This window comes from Amphiura filiformis, chromosome 4 (genome assembly GCF_039555335.1).
Source record: "Amphiura filiformis chromosome 4, Afil_fr2py, whole genome shotgun sequence".
In the NCBI taxonomy this organism is placed as follows: Eukaryota; Metazoa; Echinodermata; class Ophiuroidea; order Amphilepidida; family Amphiuridae; genus Amphiura; species Amphiura filiformis.
In genome coordinates, this window is record NC_092631.1 from 78,839,059 (window position 1) to 78,863,074 (window position 24,016).

Sequence of the window (24,016 nt, forward strand, 5' to 3'; positions counted from 1 at the left end):
TTTTGAGAAATTCCTTTCCTTTCGGAGCACCGGGTGGGAGCCCATTTTAAAACAAAAAGTTTTGGCTGAAGCAGAGATGGAAGGTTTTGGCATCCAAATTAGCCAAATTTAGTAAGTGCATTTAGTATTTTGATGTTAACTTATTAGTTTTTTCAATGATGTGGCTTTGTTGATTCTTCGTGGGACTTAAATTTCAGAGATTCTGGCGAAAATTAATTGACCAGACAGCCCAATACATTTTATGAAAAAGTTTTAAGCTTTACTCAGCTCAAGCCATGATATAATATTCATAACCTCATTTAATGCACCAACTCTGTAAATAGAAGAGGCTGAAGAGCACAGAGCACATTTGTCCACTGCTAGAAGCACCGCACAGCAGTCCCTCATCCAGTTGCTGAACAGGCTTTTGATGAGAACATGCATAAAAGTAGAAGAAATTAGGGGTTCATTCATATATTTTCATGACTAAACGGTTGTTTATGCCCGAGGAGCCGCTTGCGTTCATACATACAAGAACATTTTCTAGTTCTTATTTCATCAAAATAATAACAAAAAATTACAAGTAACATTATTAAAAGTCATGATTTTCCTTCATTTGTCCTACCCGGCGATCGCACATCCGGGACACCGGGCATAAACGCTGTTTATGCCCGGCTCTCGACCAATCACGCGCGCCGTTACATAGCGTGTATGTATGAATATATATGCGATGCGTGTGATCCAATCTTATTTTATCTTAAATTTGCCTTATGTTGCGTGTATGTATGTGGCAGTGTCCGATTTACAAATTTTTTCCTACCTGCACTGGTGCATGTAGCCCAAAATTTTTACATGCACAGCAAAAAGTGTGCATGCACCAAAATTAAAGCAAACATAAAATCACATTGAATCACGATCATTGTCAGTTAAGCTTGTAATAATATTCCCGGCTCCACTGTCATTGTCATTTTTATGCCGATCACTCGCCGAATTCTTAGCCAAAACACTGGATGCTGTGGCATCCAATATCAATTTACTGTTCTAGAACTAGTTGCCGACGAGGTGCACGATTTCCAGAATGATGCAAGTGTTTTTTGAGCTATTTCCTTTTTTGCTGGACATTATTATGATTATTTTCCGTACGTAAACAAATATTTCCCACGGTTTAAATTCCGGTTCTTTTTTTTCAATGAAATGAAAATGACAGCTTCTACATGTGCGAGGGTATCGGGAATTGGTGGATGACGACACATTACGCTAGCCCCTCTAAGGGAAGTCATAGTCTCGGACCAGACTGTATGTGGCTATCTCGAATGTTCGTTAGGATCGACAAGTATCAGACCGACGCAAACTGGCTGTGTAGGCGACTAGGGAAGTCAATGAAAAAAAGTGACAGTTCTCACGTGATAGGGGTATCGGGAATTGTCAATTGCGCGATTTGCGCCAGCCCTTCTAATGAAGTCAGGATATTGCGCTAAAAATAGATTGGGTTTTTCCAAATCGGACTGACTGCTTGTTTACTTTTGTATATTGCCTTGTCATATCGCTAGCGCTAAAATCGTACATGCACGCGTGCAGGCAGGTAGTGAAAAGCTGCATGCACAGAGAGAATGTTACATGCACTGGTGCAGGTATGCAGGTGGTAAATCGAACACTGGTATGTGGGTAAAAGGCTCCCTCAGTTTTGATCCGAGCCTCGCCAAATTCGCACGGGGGATGCAGAAAAATACGGGGAGTGTCGTAAGCTACCTTCGGTCGAGCGATTGGGCTGTAACTCGATGGGTGGAATCCTTGATGCGAGGGGAATGCGGAGGTCACATTTGGTTGAGATCGGTAAAGAATTGGGCTCAAAATCGGTGAAAATGTGAATTTTCAATTTGATCCGAAATCCACAGTGCCACCCTGTGTGCACTCTCGGATCTGTTCATTAAATAGCTCTGATGCATTTTGATGGCACTATAATACATGTATGTACTTGCAGTAATGTGGTGTGTGTTTAAATATTAAACCCTAAGGAAGAAAGGGAGTAGTCAGTAAAATAAATAGGCCTACATGCATTAATTTAATTTAATTAATAATAAATGTCATCCAAGGTCAAAGGTCATCCAACGGATCGTCCGGGTCTAAGGTCATATGGGGTCAATGGGGTGAAACAGTATCCTATCAGCTGGATTGGGCTTGAACTTGGTAAAATCTATAAAGCCAAAGTCTCCAACTGTGGGTTTTTAATATATTAACCCATTAAGGTAGCTGTGTACTCTCAGATACGCATGTAGTAAAAGCCCAAAAGTGCCATAACTTTGTAATTATTCACGCAAGATGTATGTAAAAGTATACATTTTTATAAAGGCAAGACATCAATGAATCTCAATATAACGCTCATTCTACAAAATCCGGTGCCAATCCACTATAAAAATTGAAAAAAATAAAGTTGTTCAAAATTACCTGCTTTTAGTGTTTTTTAAGAGTAAGTGTATCACTACTTTCAGATGTAAAAAATTGCCAACACCACTTGCATATATTTTTCTTTCAAGAAGTCATGATGTTTTTAACACTAAAACTCAATGTAATGTGAGCTACGTTACCGACTACAAAATGGGCTGGTTTTACTCAATCCAAGGTCATAAAATGCAAACTAAAGATCACTTGAGTGAAATGTAAAACCGATTTCACCATTTCATACAAGTTTTGAAGATGCGTAAATGAGTTTGTAACATAGCTCACAGTAACGTAGTTCACGGGTTTTTAATGTTTTTAATGTGATTTGCGAACGTTAGAATGTTATGTCGGTTAATTCTAATATAAATGGGGTTTGACCACTGGTAGCTTTCACATATTATTAGGAAGTACGTGTAATACAAGTGCATACTATAGAATCCTGGTAATGTAGCTCACCAATCTTAACATGGTCGGTCGAAATTTCAATGTTTACAACATTTCTGTGCCAAAAATGCTACAGCATCATGATTTTTATTGTGATTTTTAAAAACCTATGAGTGTTTCCTTTCAAAAACCGCAAATTACATTGATACCTCTGTTTTACTTCTTTCCAATAACGTGTGTTAAAAAAGAGTAACGTAGCTCACAGCATTTTGGTGGAAAGTGCAATTTATTTTAGAATTACACAAAGACGTTTTAATCACTAAAAAATAATGTTGATAAACAATATGATGGTGCGTTATCTAATTAAAAACAACAAATATGTAAAGAAATCGCATTTATTCAAAGAAAATATTCAGGGTCAGATATGACACTTGAGCAGTGGAAACGCATTTTTGGCGATTTTTGAGCCTTTGCAAGGGTTAATCAGGCTGAAGAAAGCATTTAAAGTATGGACAACTATATATGTCCGTGTAGATCTCGTTGAGTTCTACCAGAAAAACAACATATTTGATGCCCTAAATGCTCGACAAAGTGTTTGTGGACCAAAGAATGGAAAAAAGGCTATTGGCACCGGATTTTGTAGAATGAGCGATAAGTACAGTTTTGGTGTAAAAACAACAATTATGAAAAAAAAAAAAAAAAAGTGAATTTTTGGCAATTTTTGTTCGGTACATAATAACAAAAAAAACACTCTTTGTTTGTTTTGCTTTTTTCTTAATCTTGAGGCACCATTCCAAAAACGTTTTTTTTAGTTTTTTGATATTGGCCTTATTTGTGGAGATTTTGACCATATAAGGCATCAAAATGAACTTTTAAAATTCACAACCGCCTATTTGCACAAAATGATGCCTAAAATTGGAAATAGACCAAAATATAAAAAATGAGAAAACTGTTTCTTAAGTCAATCATGCTTTTTATGATGAGCATAATTGCTTACCTATAGATGCTGTATTTATTGAGTTATCTTGTACCTAAATCGTCTTTTTACCGAGAAAATGAACATTGAAAAAAGGCCGTTGAAGTTTAAAGTGGTCACATTTTGCACTTTGATCGAAGCTTACAGGAGAATGCGGCAGTTCTCGCTTTTTCTACCTTACATTACGTGAACATCGGGTAAATCTACAGCCCCTTGAGAAGTTTGGGCTAAATCTATTCATATCTTGATGTTTAAATCGGGGGAAAGAACTTGAAAAAAATCACATTTTATCAGCTAAAACGGAGCCATTTGACTGCTAGGTGTTTATGAAATCAGTGCTTCCGCGGTGTTTCCATAAGATGCGCCACGCATGCAGATAAGCGTCACGTATGATGCGTAGCGTATCTGTGCGCGTTACCAAATTGACGATACGCAACGCGATGCGTTGTTATGCCAAGCGTGTACCCTGCTGGTAAATGTACAACAGAGATTTTCTTTCCTTTTAGATTTCAAAGACGAGTGGAATAGTGAAATAAAATCCTTAAAATATTGCAGTTGGAGTTTATAAATCTGGATTTTCATTCCTTGTATTTATAAAAAACATAACAAAATACAAACATATAAAAAAAACTCAATTTCGCGAAAGAAACAGTGTCTACACAGCCGCGTTAAATGAAGGAAGAAAGAAAGAGTAGTCAGTAAAACAAGTAAATATATAAATCAATTTATTTGATTAATTACCGGTAATTAAGTAATGTCATCTGAGGTCAAACCCTGAAGAAAGAAATGGTCAGTTAAATAAATACATTAATTAATTAATTATTTAATGTCATCTGAGGTCAAAGGTCATCAAACAGAGTCAAAGGTCATATGGGTTCAGGCTATGTTGCTGTTATGCATACGGCATATTGAGCTTAATAATCATTTACGCATACGGGTATAGCTCTAGTTATTTGTAAAACGTGAATGCAAATTGAGGTCATTAATATCTCACAATTGACCGTAAAATGCATAATTGTTTGAAATTAAACATATTGGTTATAGACCTCCGCGTGTGCCGTATAAATGCGTTGAACAAACTGCGCGCGTGCTGGCTGCCGTATTTGGATTGGATTGCAGGCTACCATATTTACACAGATTGTGATACACATTTTTGTTATTGGTTGTCCTGTTTTACTTTAACCTGATTGATGTTTTGGAAAATTGTTTATCAAAATTTATTGCAAACTTTTGAGGAAAAATTTGTGTTATTTTGTAAAGTGAAGAGATGAAAGTGACAGTTATGAATGAGGTTAATAACTTTGCATGTGTAATAATATGTCAGGCATTGTGAAAAATCAAACATTTGCTTTGGACCTCTGAATAGGAATATCTCTCGGTCGGGGTATTCCTTGGTTTATTTGTTTGTTTTAAATGATCTTCTCGTAGGAACTCGACAACGACCCATAAAGCAAAATGTTTAGATTTTTTAGCACTTGTTCAGTGCCTGTATAGGACCATGACAACCCCTCTCTGACATTACAAAAATCCACAAGCGCCTCGTTGGCAGCTTCATGGCCATGCACGCTTCAAGACACCCCCCTCGAGGAACTAGAACTAGTTCTAATTAAGATTTTTTACAATGCCCTCCAAATAACGGTTGCACAGTTATTAACCTCTAATTTACATGTATGTCCATTTTAATGTTTCACATGGATGGTTCTTGAGTAAGTTATCATCTGTTCCAATTTCAGTGACACCTGTCACACTTCTCATGAGAGAGTCGAGAGGTACATACATGTACATGTATTGTATTGGTTTGATGAGACATGTGCTTTTCAATTCTTCGCAAATCAATGCTCTGTATTCATTACATGTTTATTTGCTCCATTGCATTTTAATAACACCCACCAGAGAAGACCTCCTCTGACATTGTTCGAAATATTCATTGACGCAAAACAGAAGTTGCGTTTTGCTTCAGAGCCCAAAATTTCCGAAAGGCCCGCCAAAAATCGCTTGCTCCCCCCTCAGCCTGTTCAAAATCGCTTGACCCCCTCTCAGCCCGCCAAAAAATCTTTGCCCCCCCCTTTACACATGCCAAATTTTTGGGATCCCAATTTTCAAACTTGAAATGGTCTAGATATGTCATATCGTCGTCCGTATTCCATAGTGGCGTATATAGTGGGCGCCGCGAATAAACAACTTTTCGAGAAAATCGGGTTTGAAGAAATGCCAATTTAAAATCGAGTTGTGTAAATCAGACATTCATTATATTTTGTAAATGATGTGAAATTTCTGTAGTAAACTAAATAGATTTTATTGTTATATATTTTTCAAAAGAAATAAATACATACTATTGCTGGCAAACTGACAATAAAACTATACGTCACTATGGAAAACGAACAAAACGCAATACCCTAACCTTACGTTAACCGTGACGCCACCTCGGTCGCCGCGTGTAATCCCTATGGCGTTACTTTTCGTCGTTCAGATTCCATAGTGGCGTATAGGTCCGATCTGCTGTCACGCCACTATGACATACGATGTTTTTCATTTTTGCCGATATTTCATAATTATAAAATGTGTGTAAAAAGTGGCGTATGGTCGATACGCCACTATGGAATACAAAAAATGTCACTTTGTAACTATACACCACATTTAATTAATTAATTACTAATTAATTAGCTAATTTTGCCTGATGAGACTTAGAAAAAATGAAAGAGAACATCATTAAAAACATATGTGCCAATTTTCAAAAAAATGACCAAAAATCACTATACGCCACTATGGAATAAAGCCGACGATATGTGACACTATCAGGAGAAATGAGTCGGATGTCGCTAATATTGATTTTTAGATATTGGCAAAGAAAGCGTTGAAATTCTTTTCTTTTGTATTGATAAATTGATGTAACTTTTGAGAAATGACTGATAAGTATCTTGTTACAGTTCTAAAGTCTCTTGTATAAATTATCTTTACGTTGGGCTCTACTTGAAGGGGTACTGTTCTTGACTAATTTATCTACTGTTCTTGATTACTCATGCATCACTAAACCCCACCAGATCTGTAAGAGGGAAACACATAAGATACTTTTCCCTGTAACCAGGGGGGCATTCCCTATCTGAAGTGACAGGGATGTGCCTCGGCCATGTTTTAGTAGTGAGCTTTCAGGAAAAATGTATACAATATATGGGGTCATTTTGAATAAAAATGGGGTCAGTTGGTATGAAACTTAAAAAATGGGGGCTATTGAGGTAACACACTGTCAAATGGGGGTCATGGACCGTACAAGATTGCCAAGGGTGTTATTGAGTACACATAATTAAGTGTCAAATTGTAAAAAAAAAAACCTGGCCACCTTACCTTAATTTGAATCAAGCAATTGAAAGGAAACAGTTCTGGATAATTGATTTCAGCAGGGATTTGAGAAGTGCACACCAGGGGGGGGGGGGCATTTTTTTGGTAGGGTGTGCCACCGCCAGCTTCAAACTTGAGGTCTAGGGAACTGATCGGCCGCTCAAAAGGGAGGTCAGGGAACTGATCAGCTACTAATGCGGGTCTTTGGAACTGGTCTTCACAAGACGGCAGAAAAGTGGTTTATTTTAGAGAAAACTGGAGCAAATTTGATCATCATTTCGATGTGACACAGAATCATTTTGTTGTGAATATTCATAAATGGGGATATCCCCTGATGACCATTGCATTGTGGGTTTAAATAGTTCCATTAGGAAGCTGAATCAAGCTGAATGAAACGTCAAGCTAAAATTAAAAACAAAACACTACATCATTCTTATGACATCATCAAGATTCCTGGATGGTGATTGGCTGAAAACGTGTTGAGTTCCTTTTAGCGGTGCTGATTTTCTCTATCGATGAAATAGGGGATCGTCACAATGGCACATACATGTAGCTGAGTGCTGGCCACGTAGTGCAGCTCTTCCTTACATCTTACAACATGAGAAACATTAAAATCGATACAAATAATTAGGCTGGGTACTTGCAATGGGCCAGGCGCGGATTCAGGGGGGGGCCTCCTCCAAAAAAAAAAAAAAAGAGGAAAGGAGAGACGCGAAGAGAATGAGGAAAAAAGGAGAAAAAAAGAAGAGAAAAGGGAGAAAAGGTGAAGGGAAAAGGTTAAATTGCACATTAGTAGGCCCATGCCTAAATCACAGTCGGGTCAATCTATATAGGTCTGTGATTAGTTTGCTTGAAGGCGGGTCCTCGGCCCAAAAGCATGTGAAAATTACAGCGGGCCCGCCAATATGCAGGGCCTGTCACATTTTGTCACCAAATTCAGTAGGCCTATTAAGACGGACTCTGTGCTACGTGCTGACTTCAATTTAAAATAGATCCATGTATGCTTTAATTGCGAATCTCAAGTCTTTAAGTGTCAGTGTAACATTTAAAATTTTACTAATTGAGTTCGGGCCCTTGTAAAGCAATGAAATATAGTGTGGAAATGACGCACCAAATGGCTTCAATTGGACCATTTCCAAACTTCTCAGGGGGACACCCCCCTCAGACACCCCCTGCGTATACAAACAAATGGCTTCAATTGGGCCGTCATTTCGCAAATTTTCGGCCTTTTCAAACTTAAAATTTTACACAATAATAGTGCAAAAATAGTCCACCAAATGGCTTCAATTAGGTCTTCATTTTGCACAATTTTCTCACTTCTGAGGGGACACATCCCCCTCAGACACCTCCTGCGTGCACAACTTTATAATAATTGAGACAATAAAAGTCAACACTTGTCCACAAATGGCTTCAATTGGGCTGTCTTTTCGCAAATTTTAGGCTTTTTCAAACTAAAATTTTACACAATAATAGTGACAAAATGGTTCACCAAATGGCTTCAATTAGGTCTTCATTTTGCACAATTTTCTCACTTCTGAGGGGACACATCCCCTCAGACACCCCCTCATGCACAACTTGATAATAATTGAGACAATAAAAGTCAACACTTGTCCACAAATAGCTTCAATTGGGCTGTCTTTTCGCAAATTTTAGGCTTTTTCAAACTAAAATTTTACACAATAATAGTGACAAAATGGTCAACCAAATGGCTTCAATTGGGTCTTCATTTTCCAAAAGTTTCTAACTTCTGTAAAGTCTGTAAAAACACTACCACATTAATTATACAATACAAACACAAGACTTCATATTTTACAGTATCCCTTTTTAAATCCTCATTTCAGAACATGACTTCCAGAAGACATCAAAACTTGTTCAACCTGAAGCCTCACAAATGTATATATTGCAGAAGGCATTTCCATGACACTTGTCTATATCTGAGTCACCTGATCAAACACAAGAAGCGGATTAGACCATATTGGTATGAAGCAGACACCAAAGAGAAGCTATATGAATGTCAACAGTGTAATAAAGACTTCACAAGAAAACAAAATTGGATAGACCATGAATGTACTCGGACCATTAGAAAAAAACACTTGAATAGACATTCACCAATTAACAGCAAGCCTCATGTATGTGAAGTATGCAGCAAAGGCTTTAAGCTAGCATATTATTTGAAACGGCACAAACTAAATCATAGCACAGAGAAGCCTTATGTATGTAAAGTATGCAACAAGGGCTTTAAGCTGGCACATCATTTGAAACAGCACAAAGCAATTCATAGCAATGAAAAGCGTTATGTATGTAAAGTATGTAACAAGGGCTTTAAACAGGCATATGGTTTGAAACAGCACAAAGCAATTCATAGCAATGAGAAGCCTTACGTATGTACAGTATGCAACAAGGGCTTTAAACTGGCATATGATTTGAAACGGCACAAAGCAATCCATAGCAATGAAAAGCCTTATGTATGTGCAGTATGCAACAAGGGCTTTACACGGACATATGATTTGAAACAGCACAAAGCAATCCATAGCAATGAAAAGCCTTATGTATGTACAGTATGCAACAAGGGCTTTACACTGGCATGCAACTTGAAACAGCACAAAGCAATTCATAGCAATGAAAAGCCTCATGTATGTACAGTATGTAACAAGGGCTTTAAACAGGCATATGATTTGAAACGGCACAAAGCAATCCATAGCAATGAAAAGCCTTATGTATGTACAGTATGCAACAAGGGCTTTACACTGGCATGCAACTTGAAACAGCACAAAGCAATTCATAGCAATGAAAAGCCTCATGTATGTACAGTATGTAACAAGAGCTTTAAACAGGCATATGATTTGAAACGGCACAAAGCAATTCATAGCAATGAAAAGCCTTATGTATGTACAGTATGCAACAAGGGCTTTACACGGACATATGATTTGAAACGGCACAAAGCAAGGGCTTTACACAAAGAAAAAATTTGAAACTGCATGAAGCAATTCATGTTACCAATTTTTTCTGCGCATGTCACTGTCCGAATCAGACGTGCTTTACTAAAGCTCCGGCAAAAAACACCAAATTTAATTTGTTATGATTTATATAATACTCCACCAAACTGATTCTACGTGGTAAATAAAGAGTTGCTGAGCAAAATGAGCAGTAAAAGAGAGCAAAACAAAGGTGACAAAAAATCTCATCGAGTGAAGATGAACATGATAGATCTACAGGTGGAATGCAAGATGGCGCCGACCAACCGAGCAATGGGCAGCTTATGCAAAACTTGAACGATATGACCTCATTGATAAATACAGTTCTCACACGCCTGGAAAAGGTAGAAATGGAACATAAAGTGCTAGAGACTAGAGTTACACAATTAGAAGCTAGTGCAGAGAATGTAGATTTTTCTTTGGGAGAAATCAAGACACAGCAAGGGAATTGTGCAAAAAAGAAAGATATAGAGTTTTTAGAGCGTCAGCTGGACGACTTAGCCAACAGATCCCGCCGTAATAATGTTGTGGTGTGGGGTATTCCAGAAAACTGAACATTCATCTGATTGCCGGGATTTCATAGCGAGCTTTCTTGATTATGAAAATAGAAGATGCAGACAAGATAGAAAGAGCCCAATTTTCAAACTTTAAATGGTCTAGATATGTCATATATGTGACACTATCAGGGGAAATGAGTTGGATGTCGCTAATATTGATTTTTAGATATTGGCAAAGAAAGCGTTGAAATTCTTTTCTTAGGCGAATCAACATGGGGTTTTCAGTATCTGAATGCTCTAAATGTCCTCTTTAGAAATACATGTAAAAATCATTTTCGACCAGGGTCGACATGTGACTCATTCCCCTTGATCATGTCACATATATGTTGAGAGAGCAGCGAGCAGGAAAATTTACATATTAAAGCGTTTCCGTACTGTTTTCCTAAGCCTTTTAGAGCGTTATATTGAAAAAGCGCCCCATGAATGTGTGCCAAAAATTGCTTGCCCCCCTCTCGGCTGGTCAAAAAATAAATTGCTTGTCCTTCCCCCGGGCTCATAGCACAGCCCCTTAGTACACTAACAACCAATTTTGCTGAACCATGAAATAGTATCAGCCTATATGAGTTTATGTTACTTACTTACCAACCTTTTGGTCTGAAATGGACATATCTTTAAATGCCACGAAGGTATGAACCCCAAGTGGTGTCAAATGAAAGAGGAAGAAGTAAAGAATATAATAAAAATATTTTCCCACCCGGGGGTGGCCCTCATAATAAGCCCTGGGTCAATATTCATATGTATTATTTTCATATCTCAAAATGCCAAGAAGGTATGTACCCTTGAGTGGTGTCAAATGAAAGAGAACAAAGTAAAGAATATAATAAAAATACTTTCCTCACCGGAGGTCGCACTCCTCATAAGACCTGGGTCAATATTTATATTTTGGGTCCTTTTCATATCTTGATATGCCAAGAAGGTATGACCCCCGAGTGGTATCAAATGAAAGAGAAAGAAACAAAAAATGTATCAAAATTATTTTCCTCACCGGGGGTGACACTCCTCATAAAACCCGGGTCAATATTCCTATTTTGGGTCCTTTTCCATATCTCAAAATCCCAAGAAGATATGACACCCTAAAGGGTGTCAAATGAAAGAGAAAAAAGTAAAGAATAGAATAAAAGTAATTTTCCTACTGGGGTGACACTCCTCGTTAGACCTGGGATAATATTCATATTGTGGGTCCTCTTCATATCTTGAAATGTCATGAAGATATGACCCCCGAGTGGGGTCAAATGAAAAGATAAAAAATACAGAATATAATAAAAATAATTTCCCCACCAGGTGCTACTCCTCATAAGAGTGGTAAATATTCCTATTTTGGCAGTGTTGTAGTCAAGTCCTCAATGTCCGAGTCCGAGTCCTTGGTGTTCGTGTCCGAGTCCGAGTCCCTGCCAATTTCTGATGTTCGAGTCCGAGTCCTCAATGAACGAGTCTGTATTAAATTCAAGCCCTTGGCTTTTCACCAATTATATTAAAGGGATCAGCCGGTCATGTATGTTTGCCCTATTATCATTGTTTATGAATTAATAAACGTACTTGGTTCATTTAAAGTACAAAAAACCTCTTCGTTATAAAGAAATAAAATTAAAACAGCCCAAGTATCGATACAGTCAAGTGCACGTGGGCAATGCTAGTTTTTCCTATGGAGGTTATCCACTTCACTCATGTGTGACTTCTAACAAAAGGAGCTGGTTCCTGTAGTATTCCTCATTCAAACCAATTCAATGTATGTCATCGGAGGTAACTGCATGACTTTGGCAGGCTATTTTGAAACAGTCATGGTTGCACATGTACGTTAATTGTTTTCACTTCTTGTTCCATTTCGCGCTTATTTCTGTGTTGCCAATATCCCTTATCACATGACCTACTCCATATTCCAGAAAAATACAAAACTAATTTTTTGGGATTAAAAAATATTATCCTGTTTTGCCAAATGAAACATAGCTAAATCCTAATCCTTTAGTTAGTCCTAACTGGCAATATTAGTCAAATTTTAATATTTGGTCAATTTTTGGAAATAAGGGCCAAAAACATGCGTTTTTAGGGTGTTTTTCGTATGCTGTGACCAGTGGCGGCGCCAGGAATTTTTTTCGGGGGCATTAGGGGGCAAAGTGAATTTCAGGGGGCAAAATCAACAAAGTTTGCGCCAAATTACCGTAAAAAGTGGAATTGTTCGTAATTTTGGGTTTTTCTGGGGGCAAGATTTCTGACTGGGGCATTTGCCCCCCCCCCATGCCCCCCGTGGTGCCGCCACTGGCTGTAACAATCAAGCCCAAAGACTTGCATCAAGATTAATTTCAGTTTATGCAGTCTAATTTTTGGAAAAGACTTGTTTTATTCTGATAACCAATCATTTATTTAAAGAAACAAAAAAAATGAAAATTATAGCAAAATTGAGCATATACTCAAGATTTTGAATGCTTAGACTTGTTCTAAGTCTTTGATTTTTGTGACTCAATTGTCAGAAAATATGCCGAAAATGCATGTTTTTGGCTCTTTTTTCAAGAAATGAGTAAAATAGTGATTTTGTTCTTTTATTGCCAGTTAGGACTAACTAAAGAATTAGGATTGAGCTATGTGTCATTTGGCAGAACTTGATAATACTTTATTAATCCCCCAAAATTAGTGCTGTATTTTTCTGGAATAGGGAGTAAGCGCCCACGCAATGTGTGTAATATGACGTCACTACAGCCCAAGTATCGAAACATGGCGATTTCCACTGATGACTTTAATTAATTAATTACACTAATTAACAAAAGTGTTTGATTCTCACAATACCATCAATTTCGTACACAGATATTTCCAGCACAGCGAGTCTGGTCTCCACGCAGTCTTGTGTTATATTGCACGGTTGAGTGCATAACATCATAAGAACTGTGTGAGATCTAGTGGAAAATAGATATCTGTGATTGGTTTTTGTGCAAACCTCAAGTGTTCCCTTCATCCAATCAGAAATTTTGTTATATCGAAAGCTAATACTTCCCCCCTAAAACACTTTTTTTACATTAGGTCAACACCCGGGTCAACAGATAACGCAATTCAATGTTATAGCAAGGCGAATGTGGTAAATCTGTTGAAAACTACCTAATCAAAGCACATTTTTTGACAAAAATGTAGGTTTTAAAAGTCAAAACATCAAGTTTTCCTTACAATATTTTTCAAATTTTATGTCATAAAATGAGAGAGCACACTTATATTGGCCATATACTAGCTTCATTAATAGAATGAGCAATTCTCGTGCAAAAAGTTACCGATTTCGCCTGTTTTGTCATACGGTTGTAAATTCAATGAACTATGACTTTGCTAACGAGCGCTTACAAATTGATATGATTCAGTGGGGCTGTGGGGGCCCCAAGAAAATGGGGGTCATTATGTGTGGGAATGCTAAAAATTTGGTGTCATTACCATGAAAAATATCTTTCTGGACAAAAAGTATGAAATCTTTTGTTAAGGTTAAATACAATTGATTTTCAAGGCTTGATTCCAGAGGTGCGTAAGTTAATAATGGAAACAGCCACGCAGAAAAGAATAAACTCACACGTACAATAGTGTATCAATCTGAACTAGGGCCACTGACAAACCATGCTCGTGAGTCATCCTATATGTTACAAGGATAGGGAGGGGCGACCATGATAGGACCATATGGGCTGATGGGGGGGTTGATTGTGGGCAGCTGTTTTCGGCAATTTTCCTTTGGATTTTCTAAAATTTTCAATTTTTAAAATTATCCTGGATATGATATTTGTCGTGAAATAAATCAATGCTTCTATAGGCTATAATAGGCATAGTAGGCCTATTTATACCCTGATTATGCAATATATAGGCCTACAATAATAACTACAACAACAATAACAAAACCAACAACCAATATTTTGTTAATCTAATTTGTAAAAATATATTCATTGGCCGCGCCTATTAGACTAGGCCTATAGTATAGCCTAAAAATTCCTGAATTATATAATGAAAACGGGCAAAAACAATCAATCGCTGCAGTCAGGAAGAAAGAAACGAACAAGAAAAAAGAATAAAAGTGAGAAAAAAAAAAAGATAAAATGAAAATAAATGGAATGGACCACATAGGGACTCGAACACGTACCAAAGTTTTCCAGCTCAAAACTATAGTATTATATAGTCAAACATGAGTCCTGCGCGCTAACCGATTGAGCCACTGTGGGAGATATGAAATTGATTGATCTCAAACTGACTATTATGGATCGAATAGTGCATAACAGGCTCTTATGATAAACAAGCTTATCACCGCTGTAAATGTCGGAGGTATCGATGGCAAAAAACCTCGTTTTTTGCAAAAGTAGCTTAAATTTGGAGTGAAATTCAAATGGTAAAGTAAGCGACAGACATTTGAGAAATAATGTAGGCAGTTAGAAATCAAAATTAACGTTCCACAATCCAGATATCGATAATGTAACATAACAGTGTTTTGTGGTACAAGATTCTCGAAAATTGTTCCCAAAAACGGGCTAATAAAATTTAATCGGTACTGTATTTGGTTCTTCCCCATGGCAACATTATTTCTTTGGTCAATTTGTAGTACAATACAAAAAAGGAGAAAATAATCACTCTGCGTGGTTTTATACGGAGCGAACATTTGAAAAAAACTGCATGGAACGTGTTTTTGATCTTGTGAACATGGTGCGTAAAAATGATTTAAACGAAGGATTTTCAAACGGATTCTAAAAATTTGTATAAACACACAAAAATAATGTAAAGATACATCCATGCACCAACATTTGACTCAATGCGATATTTGATTGCTGAGAAAACGTGGTTTTAGAGAACAACGTTATACGTCTTTTATACGTTTTTTATACGTTTCTTCGTGTAACCTTAAATTTGTTCGAAATGCACACAAAGATTTGGTGTTAATTTCTATAAATAAGGGGTCATTGGGTGTAAGCAGATAAACTCAAGGATATAATTTAACTTCCTTTGCATTTCACTATCATGTTTGAAGCAATACTAAAATGACAATATCTTTCAAATATGAACGCCAATCGATGCAACCCAAGCCGCCAAATCCACGGCCATGTGGGTGTCTATTTCGCCCAAACATTTGCTAATCTCTACATAAACACCATTGCACACACACCACTTCGGATGACATTACCATTTCATAGGGCATGTAAAAGTACCTGTGTGCATTAAGGGCTGGGGTATGAACGTTTGGACAGTATTTATTTTGGGACATTAGAGCACATCAGACATATCGAATTGCATTCTGAATACGAAGAATGTCATTCTGATATCAAATAATTTAGTTTTTTGAAATTAGCAATTTAATACACATTTTATGGCAAATCATTAAAATTGATATTTTTGATATTTAACAGTACTGGTAAACTTTATAAATCTGATGATTTATACTTAGCGATGTATGTAGGTGGGATGAAATGCCGACGATCAATTGAAAATTTTGACCTTTTTCGTATTGAAGATATGGATTTTTTTCCCAAAACATCAACAAAAAAAGGTCTTTTTGGGAAAAAATCTATATCTTCAATATGAAAGGTCAAAATTTTCAATTGACCGTCGGCTTTTCCTCCCTGCTACATACACTTTAAGAATATATCATTAGATTTATATAATTTACTTCGAGGACTGTTATAATATATCAAAAATTTGAAAAATATCAAATTTTTATAATTTGTCATAAAATTGGTATTATATTGTGATTTTCAAAAATGAAAATTATTTGAGATCAGAAAGACATGCTTCGTATTCAGAATGCAATTCGATAGGTCTGAGGTGCGCTCATGTCCCACAAAAAATACTGTCGAAACGCAATAAACGCTCATTTTAGATCCCTTAAATGGGTGTGCATTCGAGCCAAATCGCGTATGGCGTTGATTCCGTTGAACTTAAAGCTCCTTGCCATTATAGAAGTAGCCTGTACAGAAAGTCCCACACATGAGCAGGTAAAATAACTGATGAATTGATTTAATTAGCTCCCATTTTGGTTGTGATGTCAATAATCAATTGAAAACCGGCTATTTTTGCAAGCGCCTGACTGCTGAATTCGGTTCCACAGCAAAACCAAATTCAGGTGGTAAAATGATTAAAATGAACAAAAATAAAAGACATAAAAAGACCCAATGTTGCGGACTCGAGGAGGACTCGAAGCCGAGTCCCGAGTCCTTTAGTAGTGAGCTTTCTGGAAAAATGTATACAATATATATGGGGTCATTTTGAATAAAAATGGGGTCAGTTGGTATGAAACTTAAAAAATGGGGGCTATTGAGGTAACACACTGTCAAATGGGGGTCATGGACCGTACAAGATTGCCAAAAGGCAGGGATGGAATTTCGGCGAGAGTCCGAGAGTCGACTCTCAGAGACTCCCAAAAGACCTATTACGAGAGTCCATGTGGACTTGCGCTGAAATGATCGGCTCAGCGAACTTACGTTTAAGTTCAACACGCCTTAAAACTCAAAGCCTGCAAAATATTTAAAGGAAAAGTTGCCAAAGATGCAATTGATGACAATATGGAAGTGAGAGTATGATGACACATATATTAAAAACTTAAGGTTACAAGAAGAAACGTATAAAAAACGTATAAAAGACGTATAAAGTTGTTCTCTAAAACCGCGTTTTCTCAGCAATCAAATATCGCAGTGAGTCAAATGTTGGTGCATGGATGTATCTTAACATTATTTTTGTGTGTTTATACAAATTTTTAGAATCCGTTTGAAAATCCTTCGTTTAAATCATTTTTACGCACCATGTTCATAAGATCAAAAACGCGTTCCATGCAGTTTTTTCAAATATTCGCTCCGTATAAAACCACACCAAGTGATTGTTTTCTCCTTTTTTGTATTGTACTACAAATCGACCAAAGAAATAATGTTGCCATGGGGAAGAACCAAATACAGTACCGATTAAATTTTATTAGCCCGTTTTGGGAACAATTTTCGAGAATCTTGTACCACAAAACACTGTTATGTTACATTATCGATATCTGGATTGTGGAACGTTAATTTTGATTTCTAACTGCCTACATTATTTCTCAAAAGTATGTCGATTCCTTTACCATTTGAATTTCACGCCAAATTTAAGCTACTTTTGCAAAAATCGAGGTTTTTCGCCATCGATACCTCCGACATTTACAGCGGTGATGAGATTGTTTATCATAAGAGCCTGGTATGCACTATTCCATAATAGTCAGTTTGAGATCTATCGATTTCACAAGTCACTCAGTAGCTCAATCGGTTAGCGCGCCGACCTTACGTTCGACTATATAATACTGTAGTTTTGAGCTGGAAAACTTTGGTACGTGTTCGAGTCCCTATGTGGTCCATTCCATCTATTTTATTTTATTTTTCTCTCACTTTTTTCTTTCTTTTTTTTTCTTTTCTTTTTTTCTGACTGCAGCGATTGATTGTTTTTGCCCGTTTTTTTTTCATTATATAATTCAGGAATTTTTAGGCTATACTAGTCTAATAGACGCGGCATATGAATATATTTTTACAAATTAGATTAACAAAATATTGGTTGTTGGTTTGTTACGGTTGTTGTAGTTATTGTTGTAGGCCTATATATTGCATAATCAGGGTATAAATAGGCATTCTAGGCCTATTATAGCGTATAGAAGCATTGATTTATTTCACGACAGATATCATCCAGGATAATTTTAAAAATCGAAAATTTAGAAAATCCAAAGGAAAATTGCCGAAAACGGCTGCCCACAATCACCCCCCCAGCCCATGGTCGCCTTTCCCTATCCCTGCAACATATAGGATGACTCACGAGCAGCGGTTTGTCCGTGGCCCTAGTTCAGATTGATACCGGTACACTATTGTACGCGTGAGTTCATTCGTTTCTGCATGGCTGTTTCCATTATTAACTTACGCCCCTCTGGAATCAAGCCTTGAAAATCAATTGTATTTAACCTTAACTTTGTTAGTTTGTTTGTTTGAATGCATTTTACGTAGGCCTACATATAATATACCTTTTGGACTCCCGCAAAATTGTACAACAAGAATCCATTTACGGGAATCCATGGACTCTCGCAAAACTCTCTTGAGAGAATCCACTTGGACTCCTGTAGCACATTACGAAATTCCACCCCTGAAAAGGGTGTTATTGAGTACACATAATTAAGTGTCAAATTGTAAAAAAAAAAACCTGGCCACCTTACGAATTTGAATCAAGCAATTGAAAGGAAACAGTTCTGGATAATTGATTTCAGCAGGGATTTGAGAAGTGCACACCAGGGGGGGGGGGGCATTTTTTTGGTTGGGTGTGCCACCGCCAGCTTAAAACTTTGGGTCTAGGGAACTGATCGGCCGCTCAAAAGGGAGTCAGGGAACTGATCAGCTACTAATGCGGTCTTTGGAACTGGTCTTCACAAGACGGCAGAAGTGGTTTATTTTAGAGAAAACTGGAGCAAATTTGATCATCATTTCGATGTGACACAGAATCATTTTGTTGTGAATATTCATAAATGGGGATATCCCTGATGACCATTGCATTGTGGGTTTAAATAGTTCCATTAGGAAGCTGAATCAAGCTGAATGAAACGTCGGCTAAAATTAAAAACAAAACACTACATCATTCTTATGACATCATCAAGATTCCTGGATGGTGATTGGCTGAAAATGTGTTGAGTTCCTTTTAGCGGTGCTGATTTTCTCTATCGATGAAAAAGGGGATCGTCACAATGGCACATACATGTAGCTGAGTGCTGGCCACGTAGTGCAGCTCTGCCTTACATCTTACAACATGAGAAACATTAAAATCGATACAAATAATTAGGCTGGGTACTTGCAATGGGCCAGGCGCGGATTCAGGGGGGGGCCTCCTCCAAAAAAAAAAAGAGGAAAGGAGAGAAGCGAAGAGAACGAGGAAAAAAGGAGAAAAAAATAAGAGAAAAGGGAGAAAAGGTGAAGGGAAAAGGTTAAATTGCACATATAGTAGGCCCATGCCTAAATCACAGTCGGGTCAATCTATATAGGTCTGTGATTAGTTTGCTTGAAAGCGGGTCCTCTGCCCAAAAGCATGTGAAAATTACAGCGGGCCCGCCAATATGCAGGGCCTGCCACATTTTGTCACCAAATTCAGTAGGCCTATTAAGACGGACTCTGTGCTACGTGCTGACTTCAATTTAAAATCGATCCATGTATGCTTTAATAGCGAATCTCAAGTCTTTAAGTGTCAGTGTAACATTTAAAATTTTACTAATTGAGGTCGGGCCCTTTTTTGTTTTATAAAGCAATGAAATATAGTGTGAAAATGACGCACCAAATGGCTTCAATTGGACCTTCATTTTGAAAAATTTTCCAAACTTCTCAGGGGACACCCCCTCAGACACCCCCTCATGTATACAAACAAGTTCCCGTTTTAGCACAATAATAGTGCCAAAATGGTCCACCAAATGCCTTCAATTAGGTCTTCATTTTGCAAAGGTTTCTCACTTAGGGGGGCACATCCCCCCTCAGGCACCCCCCTGCGCCCGCAACTTTGTTTACATGTAGAGTTATACCAGGTACTTTATAAAGGTCAAAACTTGTCCACAAATGGCTTCAATTGGGCCGTCATTTCGCAAATTTTCGGCCTTTTCAAACTTAAAATTTTACACAATAATAGTGCAACAATAATCCACCAAATGGCTTCAATTAGGTCTTCATTTTGCACAATTTTCTCACTTCTGAGGGGACACATCCCCCTCAGACACCCCCTGCGTGCACAACTTGATAATAATTGAGACAATAAAAGTCAACACTTGTCCACAAATAGCTTCAATTGGGCTGTCTTTTCGCAAATTTTAGGCTTTTTAAACTAAAATTTTACACAATAATAGTGACAAAATGGTTCACCAAATGGCTTCAATTAGGTCTTCATTTTGCACAATTTTCTCACTTCTGAGGGGACACATCTCCCTCAGACACCCCCTGCGTGCACAACTTGATAATAATTGAGACAATAAAAGTCAACACTTGTCCACAAATAGCTTCAATTGGGCTGTCTTTTCGCAAATTTTAGGCTTTTTAAACTAAAATTTTACACAATAATAGTGACAAAATGGTCAACCAAATGGCTTCAATTGGGTCTTCATTTTCCAAAAGTTTCTAACTTCTGTAAAGTCTGTAAAAACACTACCACATTATACAATACAAACACAAGACTTCATATTTTACAGTATCCCTTTTTAAATCCTCATTTCAGAACATGACTTCCAGAAGACATCAAAACTTGTTCAACTTGCAGCCTCACAAATGTATATATTGCAGAAGGCATTTCCATGACACTTGTCTATATCTGAGTCACCTGATCAAACACAAGAAGTGGATTAGACCATATTGGTATGAATCAGACACCAAAGAGAAGCTATATGAATGTCAACAGTGTAATAAAGACTTCACAAGAAAACAAAATTGGATAGACCATGAATGTACTGGGACCATTAGAAAAAAACACTTGAATAGACATTCACCAATTAACAGCAAGCCTCATGTATGTGAAGTATGCAGCAAAGGCTTTAAGCTGGTATATTATTTGAAACGGCACAAACTAAATCATAGCACAGAGAAGCCTCATGTATGTAAAGTATGCAACAAGGGCTTTAAGCTGGCACATCATTTGACACAGCACAAAGCAATTCATAGCAATGAGAAGCCTTATGTATGTACAGTATGCAACAAGGGCTTTAAACAGGCATACAACTTGAAACATCACAAAGCAATCCATAGCAATAAAAAGCCTTATGTATGTGCAGTATGCAACAAGGGCTTTCCACTGGCACGCAACTTGAAACAGCACAAAGCAATTCATAGCAATGAAAAGCCTTATGTATGTAAAGTATGCAACAAGGGCTTTAAACAGGCATATGAATTGAAACGGCACAAAGCAATCCATAGCAATGAAAAGCCTTATGTATGTAAAGTATGTAACAAGGGCTTTACACTGGCAGGCAACTTGAAACAGCACAAAGCAATTCATAGCAATGAAAAGCCTTATGTGTGTAAAGTATGCAACAAGGGCTTTAAACAGGCATGCAATTTGAAACGGCACAAAGCAATCCATAGCAATGAAAAGCCTTATGTATGTAAAGTATGCAACAAGGGCTTTAAACAGGCATATGAATTGAAAGAGCACAAAGCAATTATCCATAGCAATGAAAAGCCTTATGTATGTACAGTATGCAACAAGGGCTTTAAACAGGCATGCAATTTGAAACGGCACAAAGCAATCCATAGCAATGAAAACCCTTATGTATGTGCAGTATGCAACAAGGGCTTTACACTGGCATGCAACTTGAAACAGCACAAAGCAATCCATAGCAATGAAAAGCCTTATGTATGTACAGTATGCAACAAGGGCTTTAAACAGGCATATGAATTGAAACGGCACAAAGCAATCCATAGCAATGAAAAGCCTTATGTATGTGCAGTATGCAACAAGGGCTTTAAACAGGCATATGAATTGAAACGGCACAAAGCAATCCATAGCAATAAAAAGCCTTATGTATGTACAGTATGCAACAAGGGCTTTAAACAGGCATATGAATTGAAACAGCACAAAGCAATCCATAGCAATGAGAAGCCTTATGTATGTGCAGTATGCAACAAGGGCTTTAAACAGGCATATGAATTGAAACGGCACAAAGCAATCCATAGCAATGAAAAGCCTTATGTATGTGCAGTATGCAACAAGGGCTTTAAACAGGCATATGAATTGAAACGGCACAAAGCAATCCATAGCAATGAAAAGCCTTATGTATGTACAGTATGCAACAAGGGCTTTAAACAGGCATATGAATTGAAACGGCACAAAGCAATCCATAGCAATGAAAAGCCTTATGTATGTACAGTATGCAACAAGGGCTTTAAACAGGCATATGAATTGAAACAGCACAAAGCAATCCATAGCAATGAGAAGCCTTATGTATGTGCAGTATGCAACAAGGGCTTTAAACAGGCATATGAATTGAAACGGCACAAAGCAATCCATAGCAATGAAAAGCCTTATGTATGTGCAGTATGCAACAAGGGCTTTAAACAGGCATATGAATTGAAACGGCACAAAGCAATCCATAGCAATGAAAAGCCTTATGTATGTGCAGTATGCAACAAGGGCTTTAAACAGGCATATGAATTGAAACAGCACAAAGCAATTCATAGCAATGAGAAGCCTTATGTATGTACAGTATGCAACAAGGGCTTTACACGGACATGCAACTTGAAACAGCACAAAGCAATTCATAGCAATGAAAAGCCTTATGTATGTAAAGTATGCAACAAGGGCTTTAAACAGGCGTATGATTTGAAACGGCACAAAGCAATTATTCATAGCAATGAAAAGCCAAGAAAACAAGGGCTTTACACTGGCATGCAACTTGAAACAGCACAAAGCAATTCATAGCAATGAAAAGCCTTATGTATGTACAGTATGCAACAAGGGCTTTACACTGGCATGCAACTTGAAACAGCACAAAGCAATTCATAGCAATGAGAAGCCTTATGTATGTACAGTATGCAACAAGGGCTTTAAACAGGCATGCAATTTGAAACGGCACAAAGCAATCCATAGCAATGAAAAGCCTTATGTATGTGCAGTATGCAACAAGGGCTTTACACTGGCATGCAACTTGAAACAGCACAAAGCAATTCATAGCAATGAAAACCCTTATGTATGTGCAGTATGCAACAAGGGCTTTACACTGGCATGCAACTTGAAACAGCACAAAGCAATTCATAGCAATGAGAAGCCTTATGTATGTACAGTATGCAACAAGGGCTTTAAACAGGCATATGATTTGAAACGGCACAAAGCAATCCATAGCAATGAAAAGCCTTATGTATGTGCAGTATGCAACAAGGGCTTTACACTGGCATGCAACTTGAAACAGCACAAAGCAATTCATAGCAATGAGAAGCCTTATGTATGTACAGTATGCAACAAGGGCTTTACACAAGGAAAAAAATTGAAACTGCATGAAGCAATTCATGTTACCAATTTTTTCTGCGCATGTCACTGTCCGAACCAGACGTGCTTTACTAAAGCTCCGGCAAAAACCGCCAAATTTAATTTCTTATGATTATAATACTCTACCAAACTGATTCTATGTGGTAAATAAAGAGTTGCTGAGCAAAATGAGCGGTAAAAGAAAGCAAAACAAAGGTGACAAAAAATCTCAGCGAAGAAAAGAAGCTGAACCTGAAATGTCGTGAGAGTGAAGATGAACATGATAGAGCTACACATGGATTGCAAGATGGCGCCGACCAACCCAGCAATTGGCAGCTTATGCAAAAGTTGAACGATATGACCTCATTGATAAATACAGTTCTCACATGCCTGGAAAAGGTAGAAATGGAACATAAAGTGCTAGAGACTAGAGTTACCGTTAGAAGCTAGTG

At 37.5% G+C, this 24,016-nt stretch overlaps 1 protein-coding gene across 1 annotated transcript; it reads left to right on the forward strand.

Annotated features, from left to right (window-relative positions):
• The first annotated feature begins 25 nt into the window (after positions 1 to 25).
• Positions 26 to 23,102, forward strand: LOC140150404 (uncharacterized). Its single transcript, XM_072172416.1, has 4 exons — positions 26 to 111; positions 8,956 to 10,078; positions 10,414 to 10,619; positions 20,826 to 23,102. The coding sequence occupies exons 2-4, from the start codon at positions 8,959 to 8,961 to the stop codon at positions 23,019 to 23,021; spliced, it is 3,522 nt and encodes a 1,173-aa protein (XP_072028517.1). The 5' UTR covers positions 26 to 111; positions 8,956 to 8,958; the 3' UTR covers positions 23,022 to 23,102.
• Positions 23,103 to 24,016: the final 914 nt, after the last annotated feature.

Bases quoted from the DNA above. Each gene is read 5' to 3' on its own strand.
- LOC140150404 (XM_072172416.1), top strand. From the start codon at position 8,959: ATGACTTCCAGAAGACATCAAAACTTGTTCAACCTGAAGCCTCACAAA. The intron at 10,079-10,413 runs AAATTTGAAACT...TGATAAATACAG, and splicing joins AAGGGCTTTACACAAAGAAA to TTCTCACACGCCTGGAAAAG. The intron at 10,620-20,825 runs GTGTGGGGTATT...TCCTCATTTCAG, and splicing joins CCCGCCGTAATAATGTTGTG to AACATGACTTCCAGAAGACA.